Source organism: Panthera pardus, unplaced genomic scaffold, assembly GCF_024362965.1.
Source record: "Panthera pardus isolate Hobbes unplaced genomic scaffold, ASM2436296v1 HiC_scaffold_8, whole genome shotgun sequence".
Classification (NCBI taxonomy): domain Eukaryota; kingdom Metazoa; phylum Chordata; class Mammalia; order Carnivora; family Felidae; genus Panthera; species Panthera pardus.
The window spans coordinates 63,181,188-63,200,690 of NW_026527013.1; the positions used below are offsets into that span (position 1 = coordinate 63,181,188).

General features: G+C 51.3%; 1 protein-coding gene across 1 annotated transcript; it reads left to right on the plus strand.

Annotated features, from left to right (window-relative positions):
* The first annotated feature begins 1,385 nt into the window (after window positions 1-1,385).
* CUNH7orf57 (chromosome unknown C7orf57 homolog) lies at window positions 1,386-16,846 on the plus strand. Its single transcript, XM_053897697.1, has 9 exons — window positions 1,386-1,482; window positions 2,141-2,308; window positions 6,590-6,775; window positions 8,454-8,565; window positions 9,099-9,252; window positions 10,646-10,743; window positions 12,437-12,654; window positions 14,679-14,693; window positions 16,685-16,846. Exons 2-9 carry the CDS (start codon window positions 2,254-2,256, stop codon window positions 16,729-16,731), a joined length of 885 nt encoding a protein of 294 aa, XP_053753672.1. The 5' UTR covers window positions 1,386-1,482; window positions 2,141-2,253; the 3' UTR covers window positions 16,732-16,846.
* The last annotated feature ends 2,657 nt before the right edge of the window (window positions 16,847-19,503 follow it).

Genomic DNA, 19,503 nt, shown 5'->3' on the forward strand with positions numbered 1-19,503 from the left:
AGGACCCCTGCAGTTACTAGGATCAACTATTATTTACTTACTTATCTATTGGTTATTTTTAAATTTTTTATTTATATATATATATATATTTATTTTTTTGCTCTTTAATGTTTATTTTTGAGAGAGAGAGAGACAGAGCACAAGCAGGGGAGGGGCAGAGAGAGAGACACACACACACACACACACACAGAATCTGCATCGGGCTCCGGGCTCTGAGCTGTCCAGGCTCTGAGACGCTTGAACCCACAAACTGCAAGATCATGACCTCAGCAGAAGTCAGGTGCTTAACACCCTGAGACCCTCGGCACGCCTATTTCTAAAACTTTAAAATTTTTAGTTCCAGGGTAGTTAACAGTGTTGAATTCGTTTCAGGCGTACTACGATCAACTACTCTCAAAAACAACCTTCTCTTGACCCTACAATCCCCTCAGCACACGATGCTGTGACAAGTAAAAGGAAGCCCCTGTCACTCTTGGTCTCTGCGCACAGTGGAGCAAACATTTGACAACGCAACGCCAAGTCTGGATTACCCGCATGACCGAGCGGGCTGCACACCCTGAAAATTCATCACAACATTACCTGAGAGCTGGTGAACCGCACTCAGGGTTCGTTCCGGTCACAAGAATTACCTTGTCGCCACCGAGTCAGTCCCAGCCCGCGCACCTGTGCAGACCCCAAATCCAGGCGGGGCGTCCGCACTGGGGTCACGTGTTCCGCAGAAACCTGAACGCTCTGCGGCGGAAACGTGGCCAAGGGCTTTTTAAAGTGTCTTTCAATTTGCAAAACAGGAATTCTCTCAAACACAGAAGGTATGGGGAAGGACTTTTACATGATCATTTCACTACCCATAGGCGGTTAGCAGAAATGGCTCTTTGCCGTTTTCCCAGGCACTTATTCGTCCTCCTATTTATTTTTATTTTTTTAAGTTTATTTTTTTAGTAATCTCTACACCCAACGTGGGGCTCAAGCTCACAACCAGGAGATCAAGAGTCGCATGCTCTTCCCACTGAGCCAGCCAGGCGCCCCTATTCCTCCTGGTTTTACAAATGCATTAAATAAACGGGAGATTGACAAGCAAATCTCGGTCTAGTTTTTTGTGGAAACTCCCTCGGGTGGAGCACCTGGGCGACCAGGTGGCAGGCCTCGCCCTCCAGCAGCGCGGCCCCACCCCCAACAGCAGCCCCTGCCCCCGCCCCCTCCCCGTCCTGGCTCCGCCCCTGACGGGCCCGGGCGGTGGACAGGGGCCCGCGCTCCGCCCCTGGTCTTGATTGGCCGGCCGCTTCCCCCCTGGCTTCTCCGATTGGCTGCGGGCGCTCCCGCCGCGCCCACCGGTTGGCCACCGGGACGTTGCCGGGACGACGCATGTTGTTGTGGTTTCGCGCCCGCTGGGAGTGTGGGCTGGGCTGCGCTGGCCCCAGCCGCCCGTGAGCACAGTAGTCTCCGGCGGTGCGCACAGCATTCAGGGAGACCCTCGGCCGGCGGGTGAGCGGGGCGGGAGGCAGGGGGCGGGGCGGGGCGGGGGCCACCTGTCACCCCGTGCCCGTAGAGCACCCGGCCACCTGCATGAGTCCCGCCGCCACGCGATCACACGCTGCCCAGCAGTGTACCCGCATGGACGTGCCCCTGCTGTATACCCGGCGGCTTGGATGTGCTCCTGCTGTATATCAGTGTGGTCGGGCCCCTGCTGTATACCCGTGCGGATGGCCTCCTGCTGTATACTCGTGTCGTCGTGCCCCTGCTGTATACCCGTGTGGATAAACTCCTGCTGTGTACCCGTGTCGTGTGCCCCTGCTGAGTGCCGGACACAGACTTCCCTCTGCTGTATACCTGGCATGGATATATATGCTCCTGTGTATACGAGAGTGTGTATGCCCCTGCTGTATACCTGTGTGGATGGCCTCCTGATGCGTACCGGCTGTCACCTGCTGTCCCCTGTTGTGTGCCTGCGTGAACGTGCCCCTGCTGTGTACCCGCGTGCACGTGCCCCTGATGAGGTGCTCCTGCTGTATACCAGCATGCATGTGCCCCTGATGTATACAAGGCATGGACGTGCTCCTGCTGTATACCAGCATGCACATGCCCCTGCTGCATGGGGTCGTGTATGCCCTTCCTTAATGACGAGAGCCTGCATACCTGTCAGGTGGAGGTGGACGGAGAGGGCAGTCCCTCGGAAGTGGCCTCTACAGTCAGCACCAGGGGCGGTTCCCTCCTCACCCGTGGTCACCTGGTCCAGCCTGTCGCCTGTAGGCCCGCATGAGGAACACAAACAAGGAGCTGCAGGGCGTCGCCAGCCGCTATGCTCCCTGCGGTGAGTGTCCAGCTAACAGAGCCCGCGGTTGCGTTCGCTCTCCGGAGGGAGGGCTGGCCCCCAGCCCAGCGTCCTGAGCGTGTGGGCACGTGGGGCTGGGGTGAAACTAACGGGATACCCTCAAAGAGAGCTGCTTCTGTGCCCCAGGGTCAAAGCAGCTTAAAGGGAGACATTAAAAGAAAAGGGGGGGGGGGAAGCAAAAACACAGCTAGTCTTCTTTTTCTTTATTTTCGACAAAAGAAAACCAGGTTTCCCAGTGTTGTCTCAGCTGCTGGGAGGTAAGATCTCTGCAATTTTCCTGTAAATGGTTTGACTGTTGGTAAGCTGCTTCCTCCAGTGTTGATCCAGGGACTTCCTATCTCACCACCCATCTCCCGCTAGTACTTTAATCGTCTCCACATTTAGGTGCTGGACACAGAAAATAAGAATTCGGTGGAGGCTGGTGGGGCAGTGGGGCTTCTCACTCAGCAGGGTTTGAAGCTGGGCAGAACGGAAGGAAAAAGAGGTGCATGCTGTGGTCTGTCTGGGCCTCTTGTTTTGATCCCCCCCTTTTTAAAAATTTTGTTTAATGTTTATTTTTGAGAGAGAGAGAGAGAGAGAGAGAGTGAGTGTGTGAGCAGGGGAGGGGCAGAGAGAGAGGGAGACACAGGATCCGAAGCAGGCTCCAGGCTCCGAGCTGTCAGCACAGAGCCCGACTCGGGGCTCGAACACAAGCACCTCAAGATCATGACCTGGGCCGAGGTTGGCCCTTAACTGACTGAGCCACCTAGGGCCCGATTTCTCTCCCTTTTGTGAGGGTTCTCCCCCTTTTGTGAGGGCGGGATGAAAGGCTGGACAAGAGGATTTGATGCTCTGCTGGGAGCCACAGGGTGGGAGCTGGCAGTCACCTGCCTCACTCACATCTGCTCAGAGGTGTTAGGAAGCCTGGCTGTGGCATTTCTAAATGAGCTTGTGAGATCTGACTGCTTTTGGTGACACCGTGGCTGTGCTGGGCACCTGGGTGTGTGTTTCGGGGGGAGGGCTGACAGGTTCCTCTTCGCCTCCGTGGGCTCTCAGCCTATATTGTGACTTCTCCAAGCCTTAGTTAGTGGCTTCCCCTGTATGCACAACACCAGTGGACACTGACAAATGGCATTCTCAGCACTTTTATACACTGACCCTTAACCTCAAAATGACTTGATGAGGTGTCATTAACCCTTATTGATAGACCTCACACTAGCCCAGGATGGCACCTCCCACGGGGGCTCCTCTGCCCAGGCTTTAACCCCTGCTCTGCAAGGCGGCCGCAGCCCAAAGGCAGGAATATGGCCGTCTGCGGGGCTAAGTGGGCACGTAATCCTGCCCTGTGTGTGACTAGAAGTCTGACAGCCCCTGGTCTTGAGTGTCAGAGCCCCTGTCTGCCTTCTCCTTATTGATAACATGAGGTGCTCCTGTCCTGCAGGTGGGGAGTCAGGGAGGGGCGCCTGGGTGGCTCAGTCAGTTGAGCTCAGGATCCCCAGGATCGTGGAACCGAGCCGTGTGTTGGGCTCTGTGCTGAGCGCGGAGCCTGCTTAAGATTCGCTCTCTCTCTCTCTCTCTCTCTCTGCTCCTCTCCTCTGCTTGTGCTCTCTCTAAAAAATAAAAATGAATAAAAAGAGCTGCTTAAAAAAAAAAAAAGACCTGCATGATACCCAACCTGGTGGTTAAAAAAGAAAAAAAGAAACAAAGAAATCCAAATGATACTAATTGATCACCTTAATAATGATAGTAATTGCTATACAAGTACTAATAATTTCTAAGTGATGGAAGTTACAAGACAGCTCTCATTGTTTTCACTGTGTGTGTGTGTATGTGTGGTGTGTGTGCTCCTTTGCTCAGTTATAAATGCCCTACTGGAGTAGATTCAGTGCCTGCCCGAAGCTTCCAGTAATGAGAACCGGAAGGTACACTGTTTCCTGTGGATTAATTAGTAATCAAAACACAGAGAGGAAAAATAAAGCAAAGAGTGCGTGCCTTCCTTCTAAAAGAGAAAATTTTTGAGCAGAATATGATGAGTGCAGGAAGCTTCTTTGTGCTTCCTCCTAAAGCTCCAATGATCTGTGAGCTTCTGCTCCATTCTTTAGACCTTTCCCAGTGCTTTCTTCCATTCTCAAAAGCATAATGTTGATTCAGCTCATTACTGTCCTTTAGACATTAATTTTTGTTATGTTTAAACATCATTCGTTTTGATGCAGTGAACCCAGCTTTAGTTACAGGTGGAAATCGGATGTGTAAGCTCTTACCTTTAGAAGACAATCATTCGTGAGCTCCTTGTGTGTTACATGAATCAACTTCTTCAACATGGTTTTCCTGTGCTCCTACTGTATTAGAGTTCTCCAGAGCAACAGAACCAATAGGACGTCTGTCTATCTATCTATCTATCTATCTATCTATCTATCTATCATCTATCTATCTATCATCTATCTTGAAAGAGGAACCAGCTCACATAGAATCTTCAGGGAAGAGCTGTAAAATTCCTCCCTCCCCCTGGAAGACCTTAGTCTTTTTCTCTTAAAGCCTTCCACTGGTTAGATGTGGCCCACCCACATTATGGAGGGCGATCTGCTTTAATCAGAGTCCACTAACGTAAATGTGAATCTCATCTGAAAAATATCTTCACAGAAGCATCTAGAAAACATTTGACCAAAAATCTGGGCACCATGGCCCAGCCTAGGTGACACATACTATTATTCATCATACCTGTTGGGAGCCTGGCACTGTGTTAGACCCTGAAGGTCATGAATCTGTGACAGCGCATTCCAATAAGTGCTCGTAAATGTACGAGTCGCGTGTGTCACATTAATGGCATCTGTTGTATTTTACATTCTTCCTTCATTTTGTTTCCCAAGTTTTCAATCAGCAGGGATATTTTTTCTTACATTTGGACTAATCCGTTTCTGCTGCAGAGTCACCTGAAGCACCTGCAGTCCGGGTGTCCCCAGTGTCTTCTCTTTGCGGGATCATAGGTGGACCCTGGTCACTGAAGGTCTCTGGGGTTCCGCCCCCACCTCTCGTGCCTGGCAGGGCCGTCCTGGACACCCTCAGCTCCTGCGCCCACTTAGGGGCCCCGTGGCTTGTGGGGTTCAGACCGAAGAAGGGAGGAAGGGCAGACAGTGGGCTGCCTTCCTTCTCCTCTGGTTCATCCGTGCAGTGCCGCACCTCCTGTCCCCTTGGTCCTTGCTCACCATGCTCCAACTCTGTGGGACCCACTTAAGATTTCCCGGGAGCTAGGCTCAGCCACCTCACGTGCCCGCGGTCCGAGGAGGTCTTCCATAACACGTGGCTGCCTGGCCGAGGTCCTGGCTTCTGCTTGTCCCCTCGCACTTGTGACTTCTCTCTCGTGGGGCCCACTGTGGCCTCAACGCAGATGAAGGGAGCAGAGAGGTTTATGTGCTGGGTTCCCACGTCTGAGAGGTGGCCCACCTGGGCTCCGGCCCCAGGGCATGGGACGTGGGAGGTGGGGGGGGGGGCTCCCCATGGGGCCCGGTCCTGCCCCTTCCTGCTCCTGTCAGGCTGCTGGCCTCGCTCTCTGAGGCTGCTGCTGCTGTGATGGGTTTGTATCTCAGTGTCTTTAGTATACTGAGTTCAACAGATCTTGGCCAGCACTGGACACATGTCCCGGACGCTGGCCTGTAGTGTTTTAAGTGAGTATGAACTTTGCGGGAATGTGTATTCCCCAATATATCCAGAAATGCAGTTTACTGCCAGTTCCACAGAGGAGAGAGAGCAGGGGACACACAGGAGGGGATCTGGTACCTTGGAGGACACCCTGTTTCTACCTCTTTGGAGCAGATGTGCAGCCTGTAGCAGAGGAACAGCAGGGCCTCATAGAGGGAGATCTTCCTTTGGGTGGGATCAGCGGCTTAACCCACACAACCTCAGTGCAGGCATTCGAAAGAGAGCATTTTCTCCCCACTGGTCTCCTGTGATGGTGTCTCCTGTGCAAATGTCCTGTGGCGGTGTCTCCTGTGCTGATTCCTGTGGCGGTTTCTCCTTGCAAATGTCCCATGGTGGTATCTCCTGTACTGATGTCCCGTGGAAGTTTCCCCCATAGTGATGTCCCGTGGTGGTTTCTCCTATACAAATGTCCCATGGTGAATTCTCCCATGCTGGTGTCCTGTACAAATGTCCCATGGTGGATTCTCCCATGCTGGTGTCCTGTGCAGGGTGAGATGCTCTCCCTGGCATGGCTATGTTGTGGGCAGTGGGGCACACCAACTTGAACTCTGGGTAACAAGCGGACTTCCGACCCCTCTCCTCCAGACTGGTATTATCACCTTCCCGTGAAGCGGTCTGAGAAGCCCATGGACGCCCCCCCGGCTTCCCAGATCCCCGGCCTCAGTGACTTGAGTGAGCCTCCCAACGGGCACCTGCCGGGGCCGCGCAGGTACTGGATCAAGGAAACCGACTCGGAGTATGTGAAGCTCGCGAAGCGAGGCGGCCGGCCCGGTAAGAACCCCACGCGCGCCCAGGGTCCCTGCTGTGTGGACAAGGGGATTGGGTCGCGCTGGTCACCCTTTCCTCCATGTAAATATGTTGCTGAAGAACCTAGAAGTTCTGCCCAAAGCCTTGGGACGCCAGGGGTGGCGGACGCGGCGCGGGGCTTGTGTAACCCGCAGGATGTGCCCACTGTTGACAACAGCATTGACGAGACTGAATGTGCAAAACTGGCTTGTGAGAGGCACCTTTGCAGGGGTTACCTGCCCCATGTCATTGTCACTCGCAGAAGGTGTGTCCCTGCGACTTCGATGGCCTTGTGGGGACAGCCGGCTCTCCAGTGTGCCCAGAGCCCATTCCCACAGCTGATTCCCGTGGCCCATTCCCGGAGCCCATTCCCGTGGCTCGTTCCCGTGGCCCGTTCCCGTGGCCCATTCCCGTGGGCCCCTTCCCGTGGCCCATTCCCGTGGCCCATACCTGTGGCCCATTCCTGGGGCCCATTCCCATGGCTTATCCTCATTGCCTTCGTCCCGGGTTCTAATGTGTTTTCAATAACAAAGACCCTGCACAGGAGTCTGCGGCAATGGTGGGGAACGTCTGCCTCGACCTGTGATTTGTCTGAGAAATACTGCCTGGTCATGCTCAGAGACTGTCGAGCAGGGGCAGGGGTCAGCCCCGAAAGGCTTTAGAAAAGTCCAGAACAATCCATTCCACTCGCTCCATGCAAGGCTGGGACAGGACTGTGATGTCCTTCCACCCCCCTCTCCACTCCCCTGCCACTGGTTTAGGGAAAGTCAGTAGGATCGCCAGCACAATCTGGATGGGTATGCAGGTTAGACAAGACAGTCGCGTGTGCACTGACTTCCTGGTGCGGATCGTGGGCTGGGATCATGTGACAACTGTCCTCTAGAGCCTGCCGCCCCCAGGTCTGCGAGGGGGTCCCTAACTGCCCCCAAACAGCAGGGACAGTGACAATACCAATGTGGGGGGGAGGAAGAGGGAGGGAGAGAGGGAGGCAGCAAAGGTGAAATGAGACACGAGCATCTGGAGGAGGCCAAGAGGAATCCATGCTGTTCCTGCCACTTTCCCCTAATCTGAAATATCTGAAAACCAAAAGCGACATAAAGTGCTAAACATTCCCTACGGATCCTAAGCAATCAGTGACAGCTGGCTCAGGAGCAAGCAGGGTCAGACCCCACCCCCCCCCCCCGCCGTCCCCGCCTTCCTGTTGACCCCTTTGGGCCCCCAGCGAGGCAGGGGGTTCGGGAGCAGGGTGGGTCTCAGGCTCTGTCCCTGTCCCGGGACTCCAAGGGGAGGCCCTGATTACCAGCTCCCCTCACCCACGTTCCCTGGGAAGTCTGCGAGGACAGCTGCACAGCCATGGAGAGCAGTCAGACTATGCAGGGGTAGGTGAGGGGGGCAGCCAGCCCACAGTTCCCGTGTCCCCACGGATGTCACCTGGGATGGTGGATGTCGGCACACACGGGTGCCAGTTCAGTAGCTGGGCAGGATTTGGGGGGAGGGGTGCACATCTGGGCACGTGCACGGGCAGGGGGGGACCAGGCACAGTCCTGCCCACCTGAGAGCGCAGAGGTGACTCTGGAAGTCACAGGGCACACCCCCCCCCACACACACACACCGCTGTCAATGGTGACCTGTGTGCTCACAGCTGCGTCTTTTTGGCTCTGAGATCTGCTGAAGCACCTGGTGGTGGCCGAGACCAGGAAAGCCTCCCCGGTTGCGTACTCCCTGCCAGACTGGTACATTCACCACAGCAAGCCGCCCACGGCCGAGCAGAGGCAGTGAGTATCCCAAGGCCTCCTGGGCCATCTCTGTAGCGAGAGGTAGCTCACTGTGCATTTCATTCATTCATTTATTTATTTTTAAGGTTTGTGTATGTATTTTGAGAGAAAGAGAGATTAAGCAGGGGCGGGGGGAGAGAAAGAGAGAATCTCAAGCAGACTCCAGGCTCAGAGCTGTCAGCACAGAGTCCGATGTGGGGCTCAAACCCATGGACCATAAGATCATGACCTAAGCCAAAGTCTGACGCTTAACCAACTAAGCCTGCCAGGTGCTGAGGCAGTACACAGTTGGGCAGGGGTGTGGCATAAGTGATCACAGAGTCCCCCAAGCCTGCCTGAAGGAGAGGGGGGGGGGGGGAGGGAGATGGACAGGAAGAGGAGGGGGAGGGGAGGAAGAAAGGAGGAGGGAGAGGGGAGGGAAAGAGGGAGAGGGGAGGGAGGGAGAGGGACAGGAAGAGGAGGGGGGAGGGGAGGAAGAAAGGAGGGGGGCAAGGAAGTGGCACCAGGCTGGGTGCTCCCACCTGTTTCTGCAGGATCCCTGCCATCTCCATGCCGGATTACATGGTGTATGAAGAGTTTAACCCGGATCAGAACAACGGTAACTATGAGTCCAGAAGAGGGCCTTTCGACTTTGACGTGAAAACCGTCTGGCAGAGGGAGGCAGAGGAACGTGAGGAGAAAAAAAAGGTGACTGGGGTCTGACAGCAGCGTCCCCCTGCTTGCGGCTCCCTGAATAAGCCATGTAGCCGATGGCTGTGTGTCTCGTTCATGGTTCTGTGTGTTAAATGTTTATTATTTTGAGAGAGGGGAGGGGCAGAGAGAGAGGGAGACACAGAATCCGAAGCAGGCTGTCAGCACAGAGCCCGACACGGGGCCAGAACCCACGAACCGTGAGATCCTGACCTGAACCGAAGTAGGACGTTTAACTGACTGAGCCACCCAGGTGTCCCTGGATTTTTTAAAAAATTATTTATTTATTTATTTTGGGGGGGGGGGGGCAGTGGGCAGAGAGAGAGGGAGAGAATCCCAAGCAGCCTCCGCACTGTCAGCACAGAGCCCGATGCGGGGCTGGAACTCACAAACGGTGAAATCAAGACCCGAGCTGAAATCAAGAGTGGGACGCTTAACCGACTGAGCCCCCAAGGCTCCCCGATGTGGACTGTTTTCAGGATCTCTGGGTGCCACAGCACAGGTTTAGGGGACCTTTGAAATGCTAAAGGCCGCACAGCCCCCCATCAGGCGGGGTCATCTCTGGAGCCATTGACGGAAGCTGTGTGCGAGGTGCGGGTGACAGCCAGGGGGACGAGCGCCCGTCAGGGACCACCCGGACATCAGCCCTGTATCTTCACTTTGCTTCCGTGCACAGCTTGCCGGAACCGCCCACAGCCCGCAGGCCTTTGGCACGGCTAGAGTAAGACCTTGAACGTGGAGGGGCATGAGCCACCAAGTGAACCTAGTAGGTTGTGCTGGATTTGACGAGTGTCCAACCCCAGCCTCTGGTGAGGGCCTGGCTGTTCCCCCGCTCTTCCCCTCTGGGCCTCCGGGCATGGATCTGGGTGGGACGTGGAGTCGACATGTGGCAGACAGGAGACAATATTTCGGCCAAAATGTCACCCGTGGACGGCCAGCATTATGGGGTCTCACACACCTGCAGGATCGTGTCTCGTCTTTCCCAAAGGCCCCCCCTTGTCTTCCTATGAATGTTTGCAATACGTCCCTGGGTTTGTGGACGTCCTTGTTTCTCTGTTCATTTTTTTGTGTTTTCCTGTAGCATTTTCCCCTATTTCGTTACAATCTAATCTACACCTTTTTGCCGAGCACCGTTCCAGGAGTTTTGACAAATGCACCCATTGTATTACCTCCACCACCATCAGGGCGCAGAGACGGTCCGTGGCTCCCACACTCCCAAGGCCCTTTGCAGCCAGGCCCGGCAACTGCTGCCGAATCACGGAGAGTCTCCACGACGTAACCGTTTTATGGGACTTTTGTCGAGTTGTGTGGCCGGTGACGTAATGACCATGCTCGTAGGCGGTCCTTCTCCACCGTCTGTGAGTCTCCTTCTCCTGTTTTCCCTCAACAGGTGCGGCTACCAGCCATCAACTCCAAGTACCCGAGCAAAGTGGGGACCCCGCTTGGCCCCAAAGAGCCTGCAGGAAGCAGACTGTCCTTCCCTCCCATGTAAGTGCACGGACAGAACGAGTGCTGTCTGGGTCAGGTTCAGGTTTGGTCTCTTCGGTGCTCCGTCTGGGGGACAAAGTGACAATGATGGCAACAAGGCACTGGGCTGGTGGCGGCCTAATGATGTTGCCTTCCTGGCAACGCGTGTTGGAGACACGACGTTGATGTCACGCCCCATAGCCCGGCCTCACCCGCTGGGCTCCTCGTTCGCTGGTCCCCCCCTGACATCCGTCGTGGCCCCGTGGAGCACAGCCGTCCCCATCCACGTCTTCGCCGTATGGGTGCCGAACTTCTCCAACCAGTGGTTCTGTCTCCGTGAGCCTGTGTCCTGCCCGAGACGCCCCTGGGGACCCTGTCCTCAGCAAGGCTCGCCTTTTAAATTCGGGGCCATCAGCCTTACATGAGTCTGTTGTCCCATCCTGACTTTATCTGTCACCAAGGCCTGGACCCCGTGTCCGCAGCTGGCGGTGGGTGCTCTGACTGTGCACGGCTGGCAGAACCCCAGTTAGTGCCAGAAGTCACGTCACCAGTTATCCGACTGGTTCCTCCTGCAGCCTCCGGTCCCGTGGGAGATAAACAGCAGGACAGACCTGAGAGCACCACGCTGACACTGGGGGTGGAGAAAATATATACTTAGAGGGTGGGGGACACTGGGAATACCCTTCACCACAGAGCGATTTGCAGGTTAGGAGCCCGAGGCTCAGAGAGAGCAGGTGACCTGTGTCACCTGTCCGACTCCATCCACGTCCAAGGCCCCCGTCACTCTTCAGCGTAGGTGAGACCCGTGAACGTGCAGTCGCTGGCTTAATGGCAGATAGAAGGCAAAGCTGTGCAGAGAGTGGTAGATCATCTTTTGTTTTTGGAGTTTATTTATTTAAGCAATCTCTACACCCAACGTGGGGCTCGAACTCTCGACCCCGAGGCCAGGAGCCATAGGCTCCACTGTGTCAACCAGCCAGGGGCTCGACCGGCAGATGACCATTAACGTCAAGGAAGACCTCATTTAGAAAGCGATCATTTGTGAAAGAAATGATAGAGTCCGGGCAACCCGTCACGACCAGGGGAGGGGGGTGTGAAGTTTTCGTCCCTGTGAAAAGCAGCATCATTAGTTTTCTACTTGGATGTCCTGAAGACAGGTGGTGGAAGGTGGATTCTGCAGGCTCTCGGCACATACATGGATGATAGCAAGTGCGTTTGCTTTAAAAAAAATTCTTTTTAACATCTGTTCATTTTTGAGAGCGAGGGAGACAGAATACTAGTGGGGGAGGGGCAGAGAGAGAGGGAGACGCAGAATCCCAAGCAGGCTCCAGGCTCCGAGCCGTCAGCGCAGAGCCCGACACGGGGCTTGAACTCACGAACCGTGAGATCATGACCTGAGCTGAAGTTGGATGATTAACTGCGCTCTGAGCCACCCAAGTGCCCACCAAGTGTATTTTCTTATGCTGAACACGGGGAGAGAGACATTGAGACTGAGAAAGGAGAGAGAGAGAGAGAGAGAGAGAGAGAGAGAGAGAGAAAGAGAGGGAGGGAGGGAGAGAGAGACAGAGGCAGAGAGAGGGACAGAGAATTATCCCTGTTGGGTTTTAAGGGGCGATAACATATCCAAGTTATTAGCAGTATGCTCACTGTGGACTGTTCTGGATTGTCATTAACCTTTGTACTGAAGTTTGGCACTAATTTCTCTCTTTTTGAGGCCCGGGCAAAAAACCAGTTCACCCACCAATTTTTCCAAACTTATCAGCAATGGGTACAAGGATGAGTGGTTGCAGCAACGAGCTGACTCAGACGGGAGGGCCCTGCGGACACCGGGAGCAGCCCCACTGTCCACGTCTGCGCAAGACCCCGGAGGGCTCCAGGGTGGAGGCCCGAACCCAGACCTGGAGCTGCTCGAGGGCTCCGAGGACGCTCAAGGTGAAGTGCACCCCGCAGTCCCTGTCTGCTGTGGTTTCTGTTCCTTGGGACGGCCCCTCGGGCTTTTTCTTTTCTCATTTTGGATCTCGAGCTGAGTAATCTAAACACCACGTAAAATCCCACAGAAGCATGGAGGTCACACATACTCAGGAGGATTGTACAGGTTTTGCTTTTCTCCTCTTTATTCACGCGAATCGCATGAGTCATGATCGCTGTGGCTTTGAGAGAGACGGAGAGAGAGAGCAAGGGAGGGGCAGAGAGAGACGGAGAGAGAGAATCCCAGGCAGGGCTCCCCGTGCACTGTCAGTGTAGAGCCCGACGCGGGGCTCAAACCCACGAACCTTGAGATCATGACCTGAGCCGAAATCAAGAGTCAGAGACTTAACCCACTGAACCATCCAGGTGTCCCTTTATGTTTTCTTTTAATTTCAAATCTTTCAATACGTCACATACACACAGACAAATAAGATACCAAACGATATCACATTTAGTGTCCCTGGATCTAAGATCCTGCCCCCTATGATGCGTGAACTTCTGTGTAGACAGCCGGTCCCCTTTGGGGCAGGTTCATAAGAAGCCCTCAGGTCTGCACACAGAACTCATGGTTCATACTTGAAATTATTCTGTTATCCACATTTCTTTTTTTTTTAATTCTTTTTATTAAAAAAAATTTTTTTTTAGTGTTTATTTTTGAGCGAGAAAGAGAGACAGAGTATACGTGGGGAAGGGGCAAAGAGAGGGGGAGACACAGAATCCAAAGCAGGCTCCAGGCTCTAAGCTGTCAGTACAGAGCCCAATGTGGGGCTTCAACTCACAGACTGTGAGATCATGACCTGAGCCAAAGTCAGACGCTTAACCGACTGAGCCACCCAGGTGTAACCCCCCCCCCCCATTATCCACATTTCTTAAACTTTGTTATTAAATTCTGAATAGTTTGGAAGTGTCCCTGTAATTAGATGTTCCAAATATTATATTAGTTTTGATTTTTACCAGTCATAGCGACGGGTGGAATTAGTCTTAGTTTTGGCTACATCCATCGTAAAGCCCATCGAGTATTGTTTACTTTCTGTGGCTCGGTGATTATTGGCCATTTGCCTGTAGGCAGTTTGTTTTTTTCTCTTGAGGCTTCATTTCTTTGGTTAAGAAGGAAGGAGATGTGTTATGTCTCTACAAGCATCTGAAGTGCTTTATATGTATGTTTGTCAGCAAGGTCTCTGCCCGCCTTTGCTGGCCAGTCCCTTACTCTGAGGGTAGCCACTCCCGACAGACCCCACGTGAGGGGATGCTGTCCGTGCACCTGCTTCGTGCCCCCACCACAGGGGCCCGGCCACTTCTATTGATGATGTGTCTTCTCTCTGTCGTAAAATGGATGTGTGACAGGTTCACATTTGATGCCAATAAAAAGTGCACTTTCGAACTTTTCCATGCTGGTTGTGTTCTGTGGCTTAGTGTTTTCAGTGATACAGCCTTTTACGAAGTCTTCTAAGTGATTATTTAAAGTATTAATTCTTGGGGCACCTGGGTGGCTCAGTTAGTTAAGTGTCCGATTTCAGCTCAGGTCATGATCTCACGGTTTGTGAGTTCAAGCCCCATGTGGGCTCTGTGCCGACATCTCAGAGTCTGGAGCCTGCTTCGCATTCTGTGTCTCCCTCTCTCTCTGCCCATGCTCTGTCTCTCTCTCAAAAATAAATAAACATTAAAAAAATTTAAAGTACTAATGCTTTTAAAATTTATTTTTGAGAGGGAGAGAGTGCGAGTGGGGGGAGGTGCAGAGAGACAGAGAGAGAGAGAGAGAGAGAGAGAGAGAGAGAGAGAGAGAGAGAATCCCAAGCAGGCTCCATACTGTCACCACAGAGCTGGATGTGGGACTTGAAATCACAAACCATGAGATCACGACCTGAGCCGCAATCAAGAGTCAGACGCTTAACCCACTGAGCCACCCAGGTGCCCCCGCAAAGTGCTAATTCATTTAGTACCAACTCTCTTTGACTAAATTGAACTCCTATACTTGTTCTTTGTTACAGATTCTCCTTCTCCAAGTGAGTACTTCTAGAGAAACCGAGTGCGCCCAAATATGAAAAGTGTCCCCCACGCAAAAATATCGATGGACGGAGGTAGTTAGCTCTGAAGCTGAAGCTTCTGGGCAGCCGGGCCGTCCTTCTCCGAACTGGATGTGTTCTTACCGCAAGGGGGCGCCAGCGACACTTAAAAATCAGCGTCCTGGGAACACAGTTTGGGGGCACAAAGAGAAGGAGCAAGTCCGTCAAGATTCTTTTGTTGTCTTATGCGCATTCTTCAAGACGAGAGAGAGAGAGAGAGAGAGAGAGAGAGAGAGAGAGAGAGATTGACGCCCTGGTTTAGTCCAGAGACCCGTTTGGTTACACACGGTGACAGAGGTCTCGATAATGGGACAGGAATGACCTGGCCCTGGGCGGTGGGGGCGCAGGGGGGCTCCCGCATGGGCGGCAGGTTCACAGGTACCCCCCCCCCCCCCCAGCGATATAGCAGGATGATTGTCATGGTCTTTCTGCACTGCCTTCAGTAGGTGGAACTTACTTTACTGCCAGTGAAATAGATGATCCAGTCAAGGAATTCTCGCCTGATATTAGCACGAGTTTATAAACTTTTCTATCAGGAAACAAATCATGGCACGTGCTACATCATCCCTGTGCTTAAAGTAGAGAAAGGGGAAACCAACCCCTTCCCCGCCACCACCCCCCCCCCCCCCATCATCATCTGATCTCAGAGGAACAGAAAGGCTGGGGAAGCCACACAGCCCTTGTCACCTGTGACTGGGTGCCCCTGCCTCCCTGCCCCTGGGTCGCTGAGGCTCCTGTCCCCACCAGAATCTCCCGTGCCCCGGGCCCTTCTCTTCTGGTTCCTGTTTCTTCTCCTGTCGGTCTTGGCTTTTAACTTGATCAACCGCAACAGCCAACCCAGAACTTGCCTTTTCCCTCTGACCGGAAAGCCCTCCACTGAGAGCCTGGCTCTTTCTGGATCTCAGCCAGGCTTCTTACTGATGCTTTTTTTTTTTTTTCCTTACTGCAATTTTTGCAGCTGTTCTAGGTGTGTCTTTGGTGTGCTGGAAAGCTGACCCATCGCTCGCTGCTGGCCCAGATTTCTAGTTTGAAAGAGCCAGCATTGCTGAAGGCACTTGGTGCAAAGGAAGGAGCCAGGCCGTGTCCTCTGGGGCCGGGGAAGCACAGGGACCCTTCGTCCTGCCTGCTCCTTCCCTTCAAGTTCAGCTCAACACATTTCTGTCAGTGTCCGCAGGGCCTTTTCAGCACACGGGGACACAGACCAGAAGGTGGACGGGGCCCCTGCCCTTGTCCAGCGGTGCACGGGCTGCAGACGGGAGGTTTCTCGTATGACTTGTGCTTGGCTTGTGGGTGGGACCGTGCGTTACATTTTTATGTAGATGTCAGGAGTAGTTTTCAAAAGTAGGTACAGAAACATGTGCTTTATTTTTTTAAGTTTGTTTTTATTTATTTTGAGAGAGATAGAGAGCAAGTGGGGGAGGTACAGAGAGAGAGAGGGAGAGAGAATCCCAAGCAGGCTCCACACTGTCAGTACAGAGCCTGACATGAGGCTTGATCCCATGAACCAGGAGATTATGACCAGAGCCCAAACCAAGAGTTGGACACTTAAACCGACTGAGCCACCCAGGAGCCCCAACATGTGCTTTCGTTTAGTTAAAATTAATAGGTTAAATTTCTTAATATACAGGGGCGCCCAGGTGGCTCAGTTGGCGAAGCGTCCGACTTCGGTTCAGGTCATGATCTCGTGGTTCATGAGTTCAAGTCCCACGTCGGGCTCTGTGCCGACAGCTCGGAGCCTGGAGCCAGCTTTGGATTCTGTGTCTCCCTCTCTCTCTACCCCTCCCCCCACCCCAAAATAAATAAACTTAAAAAAAAATTCTCTCAAAAAAAATTTAAAAAATTTTTCCTTAAAAAACTTCTTAATTTACAAAAAATGTGATCTTTATTGCTCTTTTCCCCGTCAATTCATCTCTTCCCTTTTTGCATTGCAGGGGCGACCACATCTCCATCAGCATCTGTACCAGGAGAGCTCAAATAAGCCCCTGCGATCATTTTCTGATGGCTGAAAAAGATGTGACTGCATCACAACTATACTTCTGAGGCTCCTGCTATATTTGACGAGCATAGATTCTTATGAACTAAGTTACCTTCTAGCCGATTGGGTGTCACTGTTGCATAGATGGTACCAATGTTGGGTGTCGCTTCCTGTATTTCTCTGGGATGTGAATCACGGGGCTTGGGGACGCTGCGTCTCACTGGCCTGGGGTGTCCCAGTGTCTTGGAACCAACCCCTTCCCCCCCCACCCTCAACCCATCAGCATCTGACCTCACCTGCTCCTGTGTGAGTCTCCATTGGTGACATTTCTATTGAAGTCAACCTATTTAGACCCTTAACTAGAAGAAACTCACAGTCTTTTCCATTATTTGGTCCTGTAATACCTATAGAGATGATATTCTCTGTTTCAAAAAAACTTGAGAATATTGTGACATAGTTTACACTAAGAAAAAATTACTACTATCATTATGCCTTAAAGTTGTAAACACCTGATGTGAAAGCATCATATCATATGCCAGTTTAAAATGTTTGCTAATCTTTTTTGCATAGGCTGAAATTCATATTACACATTTATTATTTTGTATCATTTAAGTAAAACTATGTCTCATTTTAATATTTAACCTAGTAGTTTTAACAATGGTTTTTTAACTAATCAGACTGAATTTTATTATTTTATAAATTTTGCGACTGCTACATGTAAGTAATTAGCATTGCAATGTGGTTTTATAAAGTTTTATTTATTTATTTTGAGAGAGAAAGAGGGAGAGAGAAAGTGTGAGCAGGGGAGGGGCAGAGAGAGAATCCCAAGCAGGCTCTGCTCTGTCAGCACAGAGCCCGATGCGGGGCTCGAACTCACAAACCGTGAGATCATGACCTGAGCGGAAATCAAGAGTCAGATGCTCAACTGACTGAGCCTCCCAGATGCACCTAGAACTGTAGTTCTTCAAACGAGATACTTAGCTGGGCATCTGTGCTGTGTGAGCAAACTGAGGAAACATTTCCATAGGGAAATGTGTGAGCATGAGACAGTGTGGATGGCTGGTCATATGGAGTAAAAATGGGACAGTCAACCCTGAAACAACCTGGACTTGAACTGTGCGGGTCCACTGACAGGTGGACATTCTACAGGACAGCATTACAGATGTGTTCTCTCTTCCTTAAGATTTTCTTCATTTAGTTTTCTCTTCTCTAGCTTACTGTCCTGTAAGAACACAGTATGTGATCCATAGAACGTACAAAACGTGTTCATCGACTGTTGATGTTATGGGTCAGACTTTTGGTTAACAGTAGGCTGTTAGTAGTTAAGCCTTTTGGGAGAAACTTATATGTAGATTTTCAACTGTGTGGGAGGTCAGGCAAATTATGTTCTATAACCACATTGGAATCAATAATAGAAAGGAATAATGGAAATCAATAACAGAAGGAAAACTGGGTATTTCACAATTATGCAGAAATTAACACATTGGGAAGTGACTGACAGGTCAAAGAGGACATCACAGGGAAATTAGAAAATACTTAGAAATGAATGAAATAAAACCACAACATACAAAAACATATGGGATGGGGGCGCCTGGGTGGCTCAGTCGGTTAAGCGTCCGACTTCGGCTCAGATCATGATCTCGCGGTCTGTGAGTTCGAGCCCCGCATCGGGCTCTGTGCTGACAGCTCAGAGCCTGGAGCCAGTTTCAGATTCTGTGTCTCCCTCTCTCTGACCCTCTCCCATTCATGCTTTGTCTCTCTCTGTCTCAAAAATAAATAAACGTAAAAAAAAAAAAAAAAAAGTATGGGATGCCGTGAAGGCAGGGCTCAGAGGGATATTTATAGCTGCAATGCCTGCATTAAATAGTAATAAAGATCTCAAATCAAAGAGACAGAGAAAAGAAAAGAAAGCTCTCAAATCAACAACCTGACTTTACTATCTCAGGGAACGAGGAGATGAGCAAACTAAACCCAAAGCTGGCAGAGGGAATGAAACAAAAGAGATTAGGGCAGATATAAACGAACCAGAGAACAACAAAACAATAGAGTCAACAAAACTGAAGCTCATTCTTTGAAAAGTTGCCAGCCCTTTAGTAGACTGGCTAAGACCAAGAGAAGACGCTCATCACTAAAATGAAAAATAAAAGTGAGACATCGTTAACACTATAGAAATAAAAGGACTATAAGAGAATACTAAGGCAATTCTGTGCTCCGACAGAATGAGATAATCAGGATGAAGTGTGCATATTACCAAACTGACTCAAGAAGAAATGAGAATCTGGACAGATCTATAACAAGAGACTGAATCAGTAACAAAAACAAAACAAAACGAAACAACAAACCCCAAAAACCAAAACTGTCCAATCAAAGAAAAGCCCAAAGCAGGATGTCTTTACTTATAAATGCTAAAAGTCATTTAGAGAATTAAAACCAATCCTTCTCAATTTCTGTCAAAAATGGAAGAGAAAACACTCCCTAACTCATCCTATGAGGCCAGGAATATCCTGATACTAAAGGCGGATAAAGACATCACAAGAAAGTAATGAACAAATTACTGAAAAATCCTCAAAAAAAAAAAAAAAAAAGCCCAAAAAATAAGTTTCAAAGCAAATCTGCCAGCATATTGAAAGAATTCTATGACATGACCAAGTGGGACTGACTCCAGGAATGCAAAGTTGATGCAACATACGAAAATCGATCAATGTAATAAAGTACCTTAACAGAATGAAGGGGAAAAAAACATGATCATCATTATTATGATCATCATAATTCACC

What these genes read in the sequence shown, in the direction of transcription:
- CUNH7orf57 (XM_053897697.1), top strand. Translation starts at nt 2,254, where the DNA reads ATGAGGAACACAAACAAGGAGCTGCAGGGCGTCGCCAGCCGCTATGCT. An exon ending in CCCACGGCCGAGCAGAGGCA is followed by an intron (nt 8,566 to 9,098) that starts GTGAGTATCCCA and finishes CTGTTTCTGCAG; the next exon opens with GATCCCTGCCATCTCCATGC. An exon ending in AACGTGAGGAGAAAAAAAAG is followed by an intron (nt 9,253 to 10,645) that starts GTGACTGGGGTC and finishes TTCCCTCAACAG; the next exon opens with GTGCGGCTACCAGCCATCAA.